A 17,331-nucleotide genomic window follows, 5' to 3' on the forward strand; every position below is an offset into this window, starting at 1 on the left:
ATATGCATTTTTAATAGTATAAGATAATATATACTTAACAATAATAGTATATTTATTTTGTGTCAATACAATGCGCAAATTATTGACCCTACTGTGTAAGATTAAAACTAATAATCGTAATATAATAAACGTTTATATATGTATCATAAACAATATATAAGTTACTATTATAATATCTAATAATTATCACCATATTTATATTTACATATTATTATATTGACTAATTTAGAATGTTATACCTATGAGAAAAACGATGTTAGTGTCCTGTTTTCAACACATATTTATACAAACACTATAACTTCAGTGTCGTCCGCCTGACAAGTACTTTCATTGACCGAGATAAAAATAGCCTGTATTTCTTTATCCCATATAATACGTGTACTCGTATTATATAAAATTTCATAGATTGGTTATACAAATGAATTCATCGTCATCATAATAGCTGTTAGAAGTTTACTGCTGAATATAAGCTTCCCCCTTAAAGGATTTTGCCAGTAGTTGCGCGTTCAGGTGCGTTGGTAATCGCAGTTGCATTTTGATGATATTTTAAAAGGGAGGCTCCTGCCCAGGCTTCGATCAAATTCATCTTCGAGAATTGATTCGAGACTTCAATTAAATACCCTTAGTCGCTTCTTACAACACCCACCGAAAAGAAAATATATTCTATCCTATTATAGCTTAATCTGTTAACTATGAATATACGTGTATAATATCAATTGGTCTTGATATAAATCACTTAACATTATTATTTTTACCAACGGACTACATCAACTGCGTCCTTTTCTTTCAATTAAGTATACTTTTCCCCTAACAGCAATTTAATTTTTTTTTATTTAAAAATAAAATATAAATAATTTTGTTTTTTAAACCACCGTCGAGTATCTGTACACATTTTAAAAGTTGACTGGTAGAGAATGCCTTATAAAATTAAGTCTGCTTTTTGTAGCACATTTTATTGATCAATAAAGTTTAAATGATTATAGAAATTATTATATAAATATGTGTTGAAAACAGGACAATGACATTATGTTTTCCTTATATCTGAATTAGTTAATAGTTAGGTACTCGACCGACACAAGTCTAAAATAACTATTTAATAATAATTATTATGATCATTTACGTATTGACCACGATATACGAACGTTTATTAAATTGGTTTCAGTTCATTCAGTAGTGCAAATACTTTGTGCATTGTATTGTTATATACGTGTATAAGTAAATGTTTTTTTTTTTTTTATAATATTAATATACATCGAATAATATTTTGTAGTTAATAATTTATGTGAAAGAAATGCAAGCAATTAAATGCGTCGTTGTTGGAGATGGGGAAAATTATTAATGTTTTAATTTGTTGTAAAGTTAAGTGTAATTACTATTGGGTATAAAGTTATATGTACAAGTGACATGAAGCTGCATTATATTTATTTTATGTACTATAACAATTACCTGTGATTCTATTAAAAGTTTTAAATGTAAATCTTTAGTTAAATCGTAATATACGCAGTAGTTTCACGCAGTCAAAAGTCACATTTTAATAAATATGCAGATATAAATTTTAGAAATATTACATTATTTCATAACAAAAAATGCAATTTCGGTTGTAACAGAACTTATGGCTAGAGTAGGTATATTTAATTATGTAATTTATTTATTTATTTATAGCAAGGCAACAGATTACAAATTAATACATTTATAAAATAAATATTACATGAAACGACATTAAATTTGCACTCCAATAACTGCTCTGCATAACATTCGATATTATATACATTAAAAGAATGACGGCTATAAATTTAAAGTAACAAATTGGCAGCCTTAATGTAACATTGCAAGGATTGTTGGAAGATATCAAGGTCCTTGCATACATTGTTATATTTTCTGCACATGCGGATAATTGGATTGTGATACGATACATTATTGTTACAAATCGGTATATAAAATAATTTTTGTATTCTTTTATTACCTGTACGAAATGAAACAAGGCTCAACAATGTGCTACTGTCCCATTTATAATTTATTATTTTATAAAGAGTAATGAAATCAGACATAGATCTTCTATTTATAAGAGAATTAATGTTAAAATGATTAAGTCTTAATTCATACGAATGAAGTTTCCTTCTCAGACCATACTTAGTGCTCAAAAATCTAACAAAGCGTTTTTGAATTGCTTCTATTCTGTCAATGTGGTTCTGATAAAAAGGAGACCAAATAACAGAACAGTACTCAAGTGAACTTCTAGCTAGTGATGTATAGAGTGACAAGATAGTATGCGAGTTTTTAAAAGGTCTAGTTGTTCTAAAGATAAACCCTAGAGTTCTATTTGCTTTTGCAACTAAATAATCATAGTGTTGTATAAATGATAATTTTGAGTCAAGTATAATACCTAAGTCACGAATGGATTCCTTTTTTTCCAAACGCATATTATTAACACAGTATGGATAACTTATAAGAATTCTATTTTTAGTAAAAGATATGACGTGGCATTTAAATATATTTAAGTTCATATTATTATCAATGCACCACTGATGCAAACGATTGATATCTCGCTGCAGTATTTCACAATCTAGATCACAACTTATCGTACGATATATCTTTATGTCGTCAGCAAAGGCTAAATGCTCACATGTTAAAGTTTGGAGAAGATCATTGACAAATAAAATAAATAATAGAGGGCCTAAATTAGAGCCCTGGGGTATACCAGATTTTAATTCAAACGGGACTGAATCATAGCCGTAAATAGTTACGATTTGCGGACGATTCATTAAATAAGATTTAAGCCAAAGCAAAAGTGAGCCATGAATACCCAAATGATGTGCTTTGATGCAAAGTATCTCATGGTCAACCCTATCAAAAGCCTTCGCAAAATCCACATAAATTGAATCAACTTGTACTTTGTTATTAAAGGCTACGTTTATATAATGGATATATTCAAGAAGATTTGTCAATGTGGAACGATTATTTATAAAGCCATGTTGGCTGGAATCAATAATATGCCTAAGATGAGAATAGATATGTTTATACACTAGCCCTTCCAGGATCTTAGCAAAACAAGAAAGAATGCTTATTGGTCTATAGCTACTTATATCTGCTTTGCAGCCTGTTTTATGTATTGGCACAATTTTAGCAATTTTGAACAAATCAGGGAAACTTCCCGATGACAACGACTTGTTAAATAATATAGTTAGAGGCTCAACCAATGCTATTGCACAATTTTTAACAAATATTGGCGGTATTCCGTCGGGCCCTGCACCCTTAGTAGCATCGATAGATTTCAATGACTTGATAACATCGTCTTTTGAAATATAAATATGAGACAGACATTGCGTTGCCTGAGAAAACTTTGGGGTATATGACTTGGCGGTAGACTGGCTGTAAACGGAAGAAAAATAACTTGCAAACAAATTAGCAACACTATAACCATCGTTTGCACGTTGCTCTTTGTAAAACATTTGGTTTGGAAGATCGTTTGTTAATTTTTTAGCCTTAGTATATCTCCAGAATGCTTTGATATTAGTCTTTATATTCTCTTCCATTTGTGATATGTAAATTTTAAAGTTTTTATCAAATAACTCTTTAGATCTGGATCTTAGTAACGAATACGTGTCAAAATCACGCGGGTTGCTAAACTTTTTATATTTGCGATGATATTTATCCTTTTCCTTTAATAGTTTTATCAGGGATTGAGAGAACCAGGACGGATATTTGGATTTTTTAGATTTGGCCACGGGAGTATATTTTTCTATAATTTCCCATAGAACATTATAAAATAACTGTAAGAAATTATTACAATCAAGATTCAAGTATTTATGCCATTCGACTTTCGAGAGATCCGCTGTACAACCTAAAAAATTGCATTTATGAAAGTTAAATCTTTTAATGATATTTTCCTTTAATGATGAAGTATTGTCTGCGGTAATATTAATCTCTAAAGGGGGGTGGTAAATATCGACACGACTAAGTGGCTGCGCGTCCATCACCTTACATACCAAGTCAGTACTTGCCAATACCAAGTCAAGAAGCTTCCCATTGCTGTTAAAAGTAAAGTTACGTTGAGCGAGTGAAGTTCGAGATACAAAGTCTCTCATAAGCAAATATTTCTCATTAATAGTTTTAAAATTTTTTGTGTTATCCCACTCATAATCTGGTAGATTGAAATCACCTATAATAAGAAAATGTTCACCAAACGACGATAACATTCTTTCTTCACAAATTTCTAGATAGTCAAAGAATTGCTCACTCGCAATATATGAAGGCATATAAGCTGTGCAAATATTTAAAGAAATATGTTTTAGCTTAATTTTAACCCATACATCTTCAAGTGACGAATTCCAATCATATCTACACTCCGATAAAATACTTTTATTTACTGCTATTAACACTCCTCCACCATGGGTTTTACTATATTTTGTTAAAAATTCAATAGGTCTATCTTTACGATAAACTTTATACCGTTCGTCAAATATTTCTGCTGAATATACCGTATCATCGAGCCAAGTTTCACATAGACATATTATATCATAGTTATTACAGATAATAGTTTTATAAATATCATTCGTTTTAGATTTCATACCTCTGATATTCTGATAATAAATCGTTACATCCATCTTATTCATTTTAAAAAGATAATTACAAAAAAAATAAAATAAAAAACAAAACAAAAAGTACACTACGATGATATATTCATCAGGAATTAACCATGATAGTTTCCAGTGAGAACTGCGAGGAGGTCGACCTGGTTGGGTATATTGCTAGCAATAGGATTCTCAGTCTCTATTACTAACAATCCCTTTCCCCCGACAGGATATATTGCTAATTATAAGGCCGCTAGTCCCCATTACTATCACCCCCTCCCCTCCCCCCTCTTACGTCATGTAGGCGTTAAGTCTCTACATAAAAATAAAGCTGAAAGGATACTTTGTTCGTACATTATGTTTTCTTTGATTCTAAAACAATTATTTTATTTTACATTATTATCAAATCTGTCTGTGTATTTTAAGTAAACGAAAACCCGTAAACGGATTTTAATGGAATTTGCGCAAATTCTATACGATGAAAACATACCTTCACGTTATTTAAACTTGATAAAGATATAATCATTTATATAATTTAGATTGTTCAATATGATCATACTATTTTTTTTTATTTCATCTTAGAATGGCAAACAAGCTGACGACTCACCTGATGGAAAGTGGTAACCGTCCCCTATAGACATGAACATAAGAGAATATACTGTTTCGTCCATGATACTCCCCTTGCGTTACCATTCCTGAGGGCTCAGGTGTTATTCCTCTGTACCCTATAAATTCACTGCCGAATCCCACCCTTCAAACCGAAACAAAACCATGCAAACACAACTGCTTCACGGTTGAAACACGAACGGGACTGAAGTCTGTCGTGAGACTACGAGTTATACATATTTATCGTTGATCAGTCGCTCACATAGTTGTAAGTGACAAGAAAATAAAAAAAAATTCACTACAGTATATATGTATATGTACGTACTAAGTACGCAGTTGAATAGAATTATGTAGATATTTCGATTTTTTTATATAATTGAGTTTTTATGGAATTTGAAATAATAAACAAACAAGCAACAACATTTAATGAACAGTGGCAAGCAAAGTACACACTACACAGATGAGTAGCACCATGAACTGTGACAACCGTGATTGTCCATCCTGAAGTCTATGATGTTATTCTATTTATCTTAAATTTAATTTTATTTAAATTTTATCCTTCTTGCTGTGCCAAATGTGTGAAATGTTATCTACTAATCACATTATGGAATGCAATAAGAAATAAATAAATACCTTAAATTCGGAATATGACACCTTTCAGGAATATTTTTTATCATTTTATTGCTTCACAACTTCGCGAATATTACCTATACGAATCAATACGATCTGTTAGGGGAAAAAGATTGTTAGTAATGGGTTCTACCAGCCCCATTGCTGCCAATATACTCTATCAGGTCGACCTACACACGGTTCCCTCTGGAAACCATGGTGGCTAATTCTTATTCAATTCTTCACGATGGGTTAACTGACCTACCTTCATCCTAACCTATTATTTACCACTAGTGCTTCGACAGCTTATACAGATACCGTAGGCGGGGTTATCAGTTATCAGATGGGGTTATCATTCCATTTTCACCCATTAAAAAAATACAATCTACTTACATTATAATTTGGTAAATATGTATAATATAATTTATGAATAATATTACAATATTTTATCAAATATATGTATATATATCCTTATTTGCTTCATTACAAATACTGAAGGAAAATCTATTTTTTAGATGCGTCGGTAAAACCTGCCTGCTCATCAGTTACACGACGAATGCTTTCCCGGGGGAATACTTACCTACAGTGTATGTATTATTTTAATAAACTTTCATTTTCCCCCCATTTTCGTTGCCATTCCTGAGGACTCAGGTGTTTTCCTCTGTACCCAGTAAATTCACGCCATATAAACCGAAACACAGCTAGAAGGTATTTATTTATGGGCTTATAATTTATAATGAAATTGAAGGCTGAAATAAAGTAACAAAATAAAAAAAAAATATTAAGTAGGTATTATTTCTATATTTAATTATTAAATTAACCATAGGTTTAACAATAGTTTGGCTCTAAAATTTAATTACCTTATAAATAAGTAATCACAACGAAACTTTGTATAAAAATTGTCTGTTTCAATACCTACCGTTATCCTACTCATAAAATTTTATCGATGCACCAAATGGGACTGATATATCAATGAATCATCAATACATATTATAAAATCGTAACTGGTCGCTATCTGTACATGGAAGATACATAAAAAAAAAAAACACTATTATAAGGGGGATTAATGCACGCAATAATGCCCAAAACAATTATTTATAGAATTTTTGTCTATTTGTCTGTATGTTTGTTTGTCTGTATGTTTGTTTGTCTGTAGGTTTGTGCACTCTAATCTCAAAAACAGCTTAACTGATTTGAATTTGGTTTTCACTAATGCATTGCGGTTTACTTCACTTAACATGTGTGTGTTTTGTTTAAATCGGTTCATAAATAAAAAAGTTATATCAATCTAAAAAATCACATATAAAATGCTATATAATCACCAATCAGTTGAATTGGCTGAAACTTTATGAAGATATTAAGTACGTAATTATCATTTAAGTATATAATACAATATAAGGCCAGATTCATGAAGAATTCCAACAAGAATTATATACGAGAACTACATAATTAAAGGCAAACAACACCGCGGGAAACGGCTAGTCCTTAATATGTATGTTAAACTAGAAAGTATTTATTTATAGGCCTATGTTTATAATAAAACTTGTAGACTGAAATAAAGTAAAAAATTAAAAAAAGAAAGCAAATATTAAGTATTACCAGAGGGAGATTTTGAACAAAAGTCGTTTGTTCGGTACCTCTGTCCCATTCGTGTTTGCATGGCTGTGTTTCGGTTTGAAGGGTGGGATATGGCGTGAATTTACAGGGTACAGAGGAATAACACCTGAGTCCTCAGGAATGGCAACGCATGGAGGATATCATGGGCGAAACTGTATACTCTGTTATGTCCATGGTACTGCTCATGTCTATAGGCGACGGTTACCACTTTCCATCAGGTGGGTCGTCAGTTTGTTTGCATTCTAAGTTGTATAAAAAAAATCTGTATTTAATTGAACATAAAAAGCCAAGGCCTTTCAATATTGAATGTAATAACGTTATTTGTTGAAATCTAGATTCGACCACTACTCTGCGAACGTGATGGTGGACGGGAAACCCATCAACCTCGGATTATGGGATACAGCTGGACAAGATGATTATGACCGTTTGCGGCCCCTCTCTTACCCACAGACTGACGTCTTCCTGATATGCTTCGCTATCGACAATCCAACATCTTTGTCGAATGTTCGAACAAAGGTTATCCATTTCACATTAACTAAATTATCATAAGAAAACTTACACTTATGAATATTAAAGCTTTCGTGTAAACTGCGAATTCAAGTTTTTTTTTTAATGGATGATAATGGTCACTAACCCTCGCTGGCGGGGCACCAGTTAGGGATGATGGCATGAAATGAAAAGGCAGGTCAGTTAACCCATCGTAATGAATACACCTGGATTTTAGTACGATGGTTTCCAGTAGGGACAAGGAGGAGGTCGACTTGACAGGGTATACTGCTAGCAATAGGACTGATAGTTCGCATTACTAACAATCTAATTACTAACAAATACTACTTCCCCCTCGCGAATTAAAGTAAGTATCTATAGGTACTTTATCCATCCATCCACATCAGCCGTTAACTGTCCACTACTGAACATAGGTCTCCCCCCCCCCCCTCTTAAAGGAGGGTTTTGCTAGTAGTTATCACGCTGGGCAGGCGGTTATAGTATTATATTAGTAGAATAGAATTATGAGACACTACATGTGTTGTAAACCCTGAGAACTATGTTGTCATTGTTAAAACCAAGCCCTAAAAGGGCTTGGTTTCAGTCAAGTACAAGTCAAGTCAGTTAGCCCATCGTGACGAATACACATGGAATTCAGCACGATGGCTTCCAGGGGGGACCACAGGGAGGTCGACCTGGTTGGATATATTGCTAGCAAATGGAACTCTTAGTCACCATTACTAATAATATCCCCCCCCCCCCTATAACGGTCTACTGGACAGGTATATATTCAGCAGAGGATAGATAATGCCTGGTATGATGATATTGAATAACAGCAGATTTTCTTACAGTCGGCTCAATTTATTCGTTTGTCTACATTTTTATTAAGTTCTATTGAAATAAACTATAAGAATTCACGCATTGATATATCGTTGACAAAACTCTCAAACTTAATTCAAGCGAGACATAGAAAACTATAATTTCTGTGTATTCTTTGTATTCTAGTTTATATTTTATATGAATGTATAAAATGTTATTGTTTCTGTTTTAAGAGTGGGATATAGTAACTACAGAGTCCTAACATTATAGTCCTCAAACATAGCGACGTATAAGTGGTCACATGGATATGACACTATATTTTATGATATTCATGGTACTGCCAATGTCTATAGGTGATAGCTATCGCTTTCCATCAGATTGTCATTCTGAGTATCGTAAAAAAATTGGATTTTAAAATTGCAGTGGTATCAAGAAGTAAAGCACCATTGTCCAAATACACCGATCATATTGGTCGGCACGAAGCTTGATTTGCGGGATGACAAGGAAACAATTGAGAATCTGAAAGAGGGAAAATTGGCACCTGTTACGTATCCACAGGTAGGTACGAGTATGATCTCTCGCTAGCTTCAAACCTCTGTGGAGTCCTATTAAATCGTACTATTTTCCCGTGTTCTCTCTTCGTCTTCCACTTTCATTCTCTTCTGTTGTATGTGTGCTAATAGTGCATTTAAAATATTTGAGAATAAATAACTATATTATCTCTGTGTAATTACATTACGTAATGGTAGTAGTGTTTATAAACTGGTTAACATAATACATATTTATTTTTTCGATACAGGGGTTTGACATGTCAAAAGAAATAAACGCCGTGAAGTACATAGAATGTTCAGCACTGACGCAAAAGAGTTTGAAGACTGTATTCGACGAAGCCATACGTGCTGTCTTACGGCCCTCGCGGCCGCAGAAACCAAATCGTAAATGTAGTATTTTTTAATAATTTGGAATTGTATTTTAATATTTTAGTTTATAATAATTTTTATTTTATTTCACATAATAGGAAATTGTAATAGAAAATTTAATAACATAATTTTTTTTTGTCTGTATTTATTTATTTACATTAACTTGCTCGAACCTTTTACCAGGGACAACTTGTTCGACTCGATAAATCCAACTTTGATCGAAAGGTCGTCCAACGAATCCAACTCGACTGGACAGCGTTCGGAAAACTACGCTACATCTTCCCATTATTCGTTTGTAAAGAACTTCGAATTTTAGTTTTTTGAATTGTTATTATTTATTAAAATAAGAATTGAATTCAGATAAAAGAATTTTCTAAATCGCTTTAGAACTGACGGAGTTACGAGTAATATAGAGAAAAAAAAGGCAACTAAATTAAAAACGTCCTTCTTTTTGAAGTTGGTTGAAAATGACCTTTATTGTCTTTGTCATACAAAATAGACATGTAATAGTTATTATTATTAATACTATAATTCGGTATTTCTGACTTAGAGCCATCATCATCAACTGTCCACTGCTGAACCACCCACCTCTCTCTATTAGTGGTTTTGCCAGTTGTTACCAGGCTTGGTAGGCAAGTTGGAAACCGCAGTTAGGCTTTTGGTGATGTATTAAGGGGTCCCTCTGGCGCCCCGCTGGTGTATACCGATAGCGCGGGTGGGGCAACCATTCCATTATCATCCTATAAAAAAAACATCGTACTAGGGGAAAAGGGATTGTTAGTAATGGAGACTGAGAATCCCATTGATAGCAATATACCGAACCAAGTCGACCTCCTCGCGGTTCTCCCTGGAAACTGTCATGGTTAATTCCTGATGAATTCATCATGATGGGCTAACTGGCCTGTTTTCATTCTCATCTATCACCCTTCACTGGTGCTCCGCCAGCGTAACCCGTTAGCGCAGGCGGGGTCACCACTCCATTTTCACCCATCAAAAAAAAACCACAGTGCTGAATTCCAGATATGTTCATCACGATGAGCTAACTGACCTGTGTTTTTATTCTCACCTATCATCATTCACACACATATTCCGTTAGCGCAGGCGGGGTTACCATTACATTATCATCCACTAAAAAAAAAAAAACTATTTTTGTACATAATATCCCTGTCGAGAAATACCTAGCAACAATTTTATGATATGAGGTGATCGGGTAATTCCCCTGTTGGTGCGAATTTCTTTAACACTATTACAGTGAAGTATTCTGTTAGGGGAAGTTCCGTCTTAGTTCAACGGCAACCATATTTTTAGGGTTGTGCCTTTATGATTTTTACTTATTAAATATTATAACTGACTTTTTTTATGGATGACAATGAAATGGTAACCCCTCCCGCGCTATCGGTATTTACTGACGGGGCACCAGTGATGGATGATAGGTGATAATGAAAAGGTAGGTTAGTTAGCCCATCGCGACGAATTTGATAATAATTAATGACGACGGTTTCCAGGAGAAACCGTCGTCATTAATTAGGTCGTCCTCCACGCGTTTCCTAGAAACCATTTTGGTATTTTTTTTATAAATTCGTCACTATGGGCTAATTGACCTGTTCCATTCTCACCTAGCATCTCTCATTGGTGCCCCACTGGTGTATACCGATAACACAGGCGGGATTACTACTTAATTATCACGCTTTAAAAATCGGTTACCATTTGTCATTATGTGCATCTTACAAATATAATAATGTTTGTACATGGTAGATATTTAAAAAAAATATATGTTTAGTTAATATCTTAAAAGTCAAATTAATGCCAAAACAATAATTTTTGGAAACTTAGTCCCTGTTAACCTATGTCACTGTGTAGACCTCGAGAGTTGCTCCGTTTATCTATAACAAGGAACTTTATGAAATAACTTATTCCTTACAAGTGATGCATTTTCACAGGAATCTAATAATAAAAACTATTGCTGCTGTTTCTAAGTAGAAGGGATCAGCTAATTGGGGCTCCTATAAATCGCGTGATATAATTTTAACGCTAACCATTGCCTTCATTGTCTGTCCAAAATTTTGTAACACAAATATCAACGCATTAAGAAGAAGTGCATCTTTCTTTTTTCAAATAAGTTATCTAAAAACTAATCGAAACGCACATAGGCTAGTATAAAAAAAACTATATAAACTTAAAACGTAGACTTTGCTCTGAGAAAATACCTAGGAGCTTTTAACAATACTGACAGACGGCATCTTTCGTAGACATATTGGATTTAAAATATTTGAAAACTAACTTTTACCGGCGACTTCGTCCACTTAAACAGAGTACGGGAATATATTATAATTAGCCTAAGTCTTTTTCTATTCCACATATGTGTATACCAAATTTCACTATTAATTACAGTGAAAATAAGTTTGTTTATTACCTCTTAGCGGTTTAACAGGTCAACAAATCATTATAAAATTTTGTAAAAGAAGAACATAAGCTACTTTTTATCCTACTCAGTCAATATACTCTGATCATATGAACAAAGTCACGAGTAAAAAGTAAATAAAAGGCGCGCAGTCAGTCTCGCGCTCGCATCACATTCTCTCATTTCCAAGGATCACGATTTGATTTTATAACTAGACGCGTTAGAGATAATACTTATACTAGATTTTAAGTAAAACTTTCAGGAGCACAGCTGTGAAAACCGTATTCGATTTGATGTAATAACTTTCGCATGATGGTAGAACAAATAAATTGACAGACAGGCAGATAGATAAATAAAAGATCTAAAATAAATATTTGTTTTGGCTCCTTTTATTATTTTCGTTATTGTTTTCGTTACTTTTTATTTTTATGCATGTGTATTTCTTTTTGTTTCTATGTTTATCTCTACACAAATATAATTTTTATCTGTCTATTTATCTATTAAAACGTCTTATATTTGAGAACACAAATACTATCCTTATTCTAAGTCTTGTATATATATAATACAATTATATTATATCAGTCATTTATATTTGTAAGATAAGATACGAGATTACTATTTAAATTTGTTGACATAAAATTATTGTGTTTCTTACATGAATGAAATATCATTATCATATTAGCCGTTAACTGTCCACTACTGAACATAACTTCTCCCATAAAGGGGGCTATTGTCAATCGTCACTCTTGGCAGGAGGGTTGGTAACCACAGGTTTTGATGATGTTTAAGAGGGATGCTGCTGCCCATCTCTCGGTCATTAAGTTCCCTTCGTCGCCTCACAAAAAAGGTACGGGTGTGAACCATTCTATGCTTGGACTACATGGTAATGAATAAGATACCAAAGTTATTATTAAGAATAATAATGTAATTAGAAATTTCTTATTTTAGGCTATAGATTTACTGGGTACGGAGGAATAACACCTGAGTCCTTAGGAATGGCAACGCATTGGGGGTATCATGGGCGAAACAGTATACTCTGTTATGTCCATGGTACTGCTCATGTCTATAGGTGACTGTTACCACTTTCCATCAGGTGGGCCGTCAGCGAGATTGCCATTCGAAGTTGTATAAAAAAAATATAGTAAAAAGTGGACCGCATAAATAAATTTTTCGATAAATTCTTAAAAACTGTACTAGTTTACCACCTACACTAACAAAACAAAACATTTTAACAGATTAGCTTGACATATGACCATATAGTAACATGAATGAAATAATATAACACACACGTGCCTATTTCAAAACAGTCTAGCGCCCGCCTTAGAATCTGAGCAAAGTTTTGCGAAAACACGTCTAAGTAAATATATGTGTTTTTTTTATAAGGCGCCAGCCCCCGTTAGAAAATAAACTCAAATATGCCAATGACTCCCCTCAATCTAATCATCCCCTATCTCTCTCCCTTAAGGTTAGAATTTCCAAAAATTGCTAAAAATCGTTTTTGGAAATTCTTCTCCTGTCGATCTTTTCGGCTGGAAGTTTGTATGCGAAAGTATTTTTTTTACCGATTTATTTAATGGCAAAGGATTGTTAGTAATTTGGACTAGCGATCCCATTGCTAGCAATATACCAAATATGGTTGCCACCACCTTGCAGTTCTCCCTGGAAATCATCCAGATTGATTTTTTGTCGAATTCGTCACGTTGGACCAACTAGCCTTCTTTATCATCACCTATCATTCCTCATTGGTGCTCCGCCGATTCGCACCGATAGTCCCTCTTAAAACAACTCTAAACTCTAACTGCGGTTACCAATCCGCCTGCAAAGCATAGCAACTACTGGCAATACTCCCCAGGGGAGAGGATTATGTTCAACAGCGGACAGTTAAAGCCTGATATGATGATGATTCTAATCAATTAATTATTATTTTCCTTTATTCTAACTTCAAACATAGGCAGGTTATATTATAACTGTACTAATTAAAACTAATATATAGATATAAAATTTATAATTAATTTAAGCAATCTACAATACAATCCCAAATACATATTTTAAAATTCCATATTTCCAATGCAAAAGAAATATTTTTACATTTAAAACTTACAAATTCAAGAATATTCAACTTTTTAAATTCACAACACAAATTTATCGGTTAACTATATTAATATTGAAAATGTAAAAACAGGAATACATATAATAAAAATTTTCTTGTTTCAATGTTGATCAAAATAAATGTGACAACCCTAGAAACGAATTCGGAATGACAGTAATTTTTTATGGGCGGGAACCGTCCGTATGTAGATTCTTTACACTGTGCTAATATAATAAAAAATATTATTAATCGGTGTTTGCACATAAGAGTTATTTAAGGAACATTATAATGAGAGGGTTTTATAAGACTAGTAGATCTTAATACAATCATCGTCATCATCTCAGCCAATATCTGTCCACTGCTGAACGTAGGCCTCTCTCATAGACTACCATAAAGATTAGTATCATCATACATTACCAGAGGGAGATTTTGTACAAAAGTCGTTTGTTTGGGCACCTCTGTCACATTCGTGTTTGAACCGTGAAGCAGTTGTGTTCGCATGGCTGTGTTTCGATTTAAAGGGTGGGATATTGCGTGAATTCACGGGGTACAGAGGAATAACAACTGAATCCTCAAGAATGGCAACGCATGGAGGATATCATGGGCAAAACAGTAAACTCTAATAAGTCCATAGTACTGTTCATGTCTATAAACGACGGTTACCACTTTCCATTAGGTCCGCCGTCACCTTGTTTGCCATTTTAAGTTGTATAAAAAAAACACAGTCCTGAACCACCTGCATCCACTGACTCCCAGCAATGCATTTTAGGTCGTTACTCCATCTAGTGGGGGGGGGGGGGGGGGGGGGTTGTCCTACACTGTTTGCTCGTACGGGCTCGCTACTCAAGATCTTTTATTCCCTATCGGTTGTCGATTCTTCGAGCCATGTGACAAGCCAATTGCCAGGGGGAGAAGGGATTGTTAGTAATGGGAATTAGTAGCCCTATTGCTAGCAATATACAATGTTAGGTCGACCTCCTCGTGGTTCCCCCTAGAAATCATTGTGATTGATTTATTGTTAGATGTGTCACGGTGGGCTAACTGACCTGCTTCATCATCACATATCATCCCTCACTGGTGCCCCGCCGGTGTATATTGATGGCGCAGGCGGGGTTACCAATCCATTATCATCCATTAAAAAAAGCCAATTGCCACTTTAAGCTGCTTATCCTTCGGACTAAGCCGCGTGTGGTCCTGATTTAGAATAAGCCCCTGGTATAGAATAGGCCCACCCTTTCCTTTCTCATAGATGTAGTAAGAAGCAACTAAAGGTACTGATGGTCGAAGGATGGGCATAATATCAACAAAATTAGAAAATATCTAGCAACGAAAAACCTAAAAAGAGGACAGATAACAATCTGTTATAATTCTTAATCTGTGTTCCATGTAAAATATGTATTTATTTTCATTTGTTTAAGTACATTTTTACATAACGAACAAGAATTTTTAAAATGTTTTTCTTTTGGCAAAAATTAATAGTTTTTTTATTAGGATCTACAAGCACGTGTACTCGGTTACTATAAACAATTTTATCTATACTCTGTGGATCTGTAGTAATTTTTATCATATCATATTAGCTATTTATGATTGAATTCTTAATAAAAAATTGCATAATATCCCACGGAGATGTTAAAAATCGATATTTAAATATGGAGACTTTGATTTCATTTTTCGATAATTCAATAGATAAGTATTAAATACATCCATATGGCAGTATAGATAAATTCTTTTGCTTACACATGAGTAGGTACAGTCAATAATTAAAAAAAAAGTTATGGAACTAAATTATGAATTATTTTTTATCTGGAACTTTTTAAATATTTTCTATTTGTCTATTTATTCTAATGTCTATTTATTTTTGATCTGCCATTACGATGGACTGTTACTTCTACTCACACAATTGATCCGGTTTTCACTTTGCAAATAAATTTCTGGCGGTAACAAGGACTACTGCATATATGACTTACCTCTCTGCAATGATAGACAAATAGTTGTTATTTTGGATGTCCTGTTGATGGTAAGTATATAAATAAATATTATTTATTTTCTATCTATTAAAATGAATCCTGGTAATTTTGTTATTAAAAGTTACAATGTTATCCTCCAAAAGTAGTAGTACCTAAAACTTTTATTCTGGCGTACGCAAATTTATCTCAAATAATCTTATATCATCAAAAAGAGTATTTATTTTTTTACTACAACCTTTTTTAATTGGAATCCTCTTCTAATTTATGTTTTTTCTGACTTGAACTATTTTTATGTGCACTATTTCGCGTAGATTTCAGAAGTAAAAAAACTATCGTAATACAAACGATCCTAAGGGTCAAAATTTCTAAATATTTCTCTTTTGGCATCTATTGGTTTTATTAAGTTGACTCCTACTACTTTTTTTTAAATATCTTCCATGTACAGTAGTACATTGTCTTGTTCCTATTGTATTACGAATATGTCTGTTAATAATGACTAACTAAGATTATATTTTTATTACTCTGTTGTACATACATTTATTGTTGATGTTTTTATGCGAGAAGAATTGTATGTTGCGGCATTTTTTTCAACACAAAAATATACATATATAATATATTTCTCAACATATTTATTAAAAACTGATTACCTCCTAAATATATAAGGTTTTATTATACAAAAATTGGTTATTGAATATTTTTAGGAGAAATCAATAAGAGTAACTTAATTAATTATTTAACATAAATAAATAAGAATAATTTTATATTTTAAATTACAGTACAGATTCAGATGTCCAAAGACTTATGAGAGCCAACCAGTCCTGTTGCAGTTGTGGTACCTGCAAGGAATAGACAGCTGTAGCTTGTATTTCAAGGAATATTAACAGGTAAGTTTTTTTTATCTATAAATTTTTCTTGCACAAATAATTAAAAATTGTGATCCACAGAAAAAAGAAATCCCTTTGAGGGATAAGTATGCCTGTATATATTTTTTGTTAAATTAATATATACATACTGTAAGCGATGCACCTCGCACCTCGTAAAATGTTATAATTGTAACCACTAGCGCCATCTGTTAGCATTTGATTGAATTAATGCCGGCGCGCATGCGCCAAACGATTGTCCCGTGACACGTGTGTGTACGAGTTGTTAGTTGTTGTTGTTAGTTCGTAGTTTTGCTATATTTTGTGAATTGATTAAAAAAGTGTCTTGCAAGCGTCCGTTTCATTTTGATAACTACCAAAATAAC

At 33.2% G+C, this 17,331-nt stretch overlaps 1 protein-coding gene across 1 annotated transcript; it reads left to right on the plus strand.

The window, feature by feature from the left end:
- The first annotated feature begins 1,055 nt into the window (after positions 1 to 1,055).
- LOC113514198 (ras-related C3 botulinum toxin substrate 1-like) lies at positions 1,056 to 9,772 on the plus strand. Its single transcript, XM_052894508.1, has 5 exons — positions 1,056 to 1,325; positions 6,301 to 6,373; positions 7,739 to 7,919; positions 9,132 to 9,266; positions 9,508 to 9,772. Exons 1-5 carry the CDS (start codon positions 1,292 to 1,294, stop codon positions 9,661 to 9,663), a joined length of 579 nt encoding a protein of 192 aa, XP_052750468.1. The 5' UTR covers positions 1,056 to 1,291; the 3' UTR covers positions 9,664 to 9,772.
- The last annotated feature ends 7,559 nt before the right edge of the window (positions 9,773 to 17,331 follow it).

The sequence above is a fragment of the Galleria mellonella genome, unplaced genomic scaffold (genome assembly GCF_026898425.1).
Source record: "Galleria mellonella isolate WM207_F2 unplaced genomic scaffold, CSIRO_AGI_GalMel_v1 utg116, whole genome shotgun sequence".
Taxonomy (NCBI): domain Eukaryota; kingdom Metazoa; phylum Arthropoda; class Insecta; order Lepidoptera; family Pyralidae; genus Galleria; species Galleria mellonella.

What these genes read in the sequence shown, in the direction of transcription:
- LOC113514198 (XM_052894508.1), top strand. Translation starts at nt 1,292, where the DNA reads ATGCAAGCAATTAAATGCGTCGTTGTTGGAGATG. An exon ending in ATGCGTCGTTGTTGGAGATG is followed by an intron (nt 1,326 to 6,300) that starts GGGAAAATTATT and finishes ATCTATTTTTTA; the next exon opens with GATGCGTCGGTAAAACCTGC. An exon ending in CACCTGTTACGTATCCACAG is followed by an intron (nt 9,267 to 9,507) that starts GTAGGTACGAGT and finishes TTTTCGATACAG; the next exon opens with GGGTTTGACATGTCAAAAGA.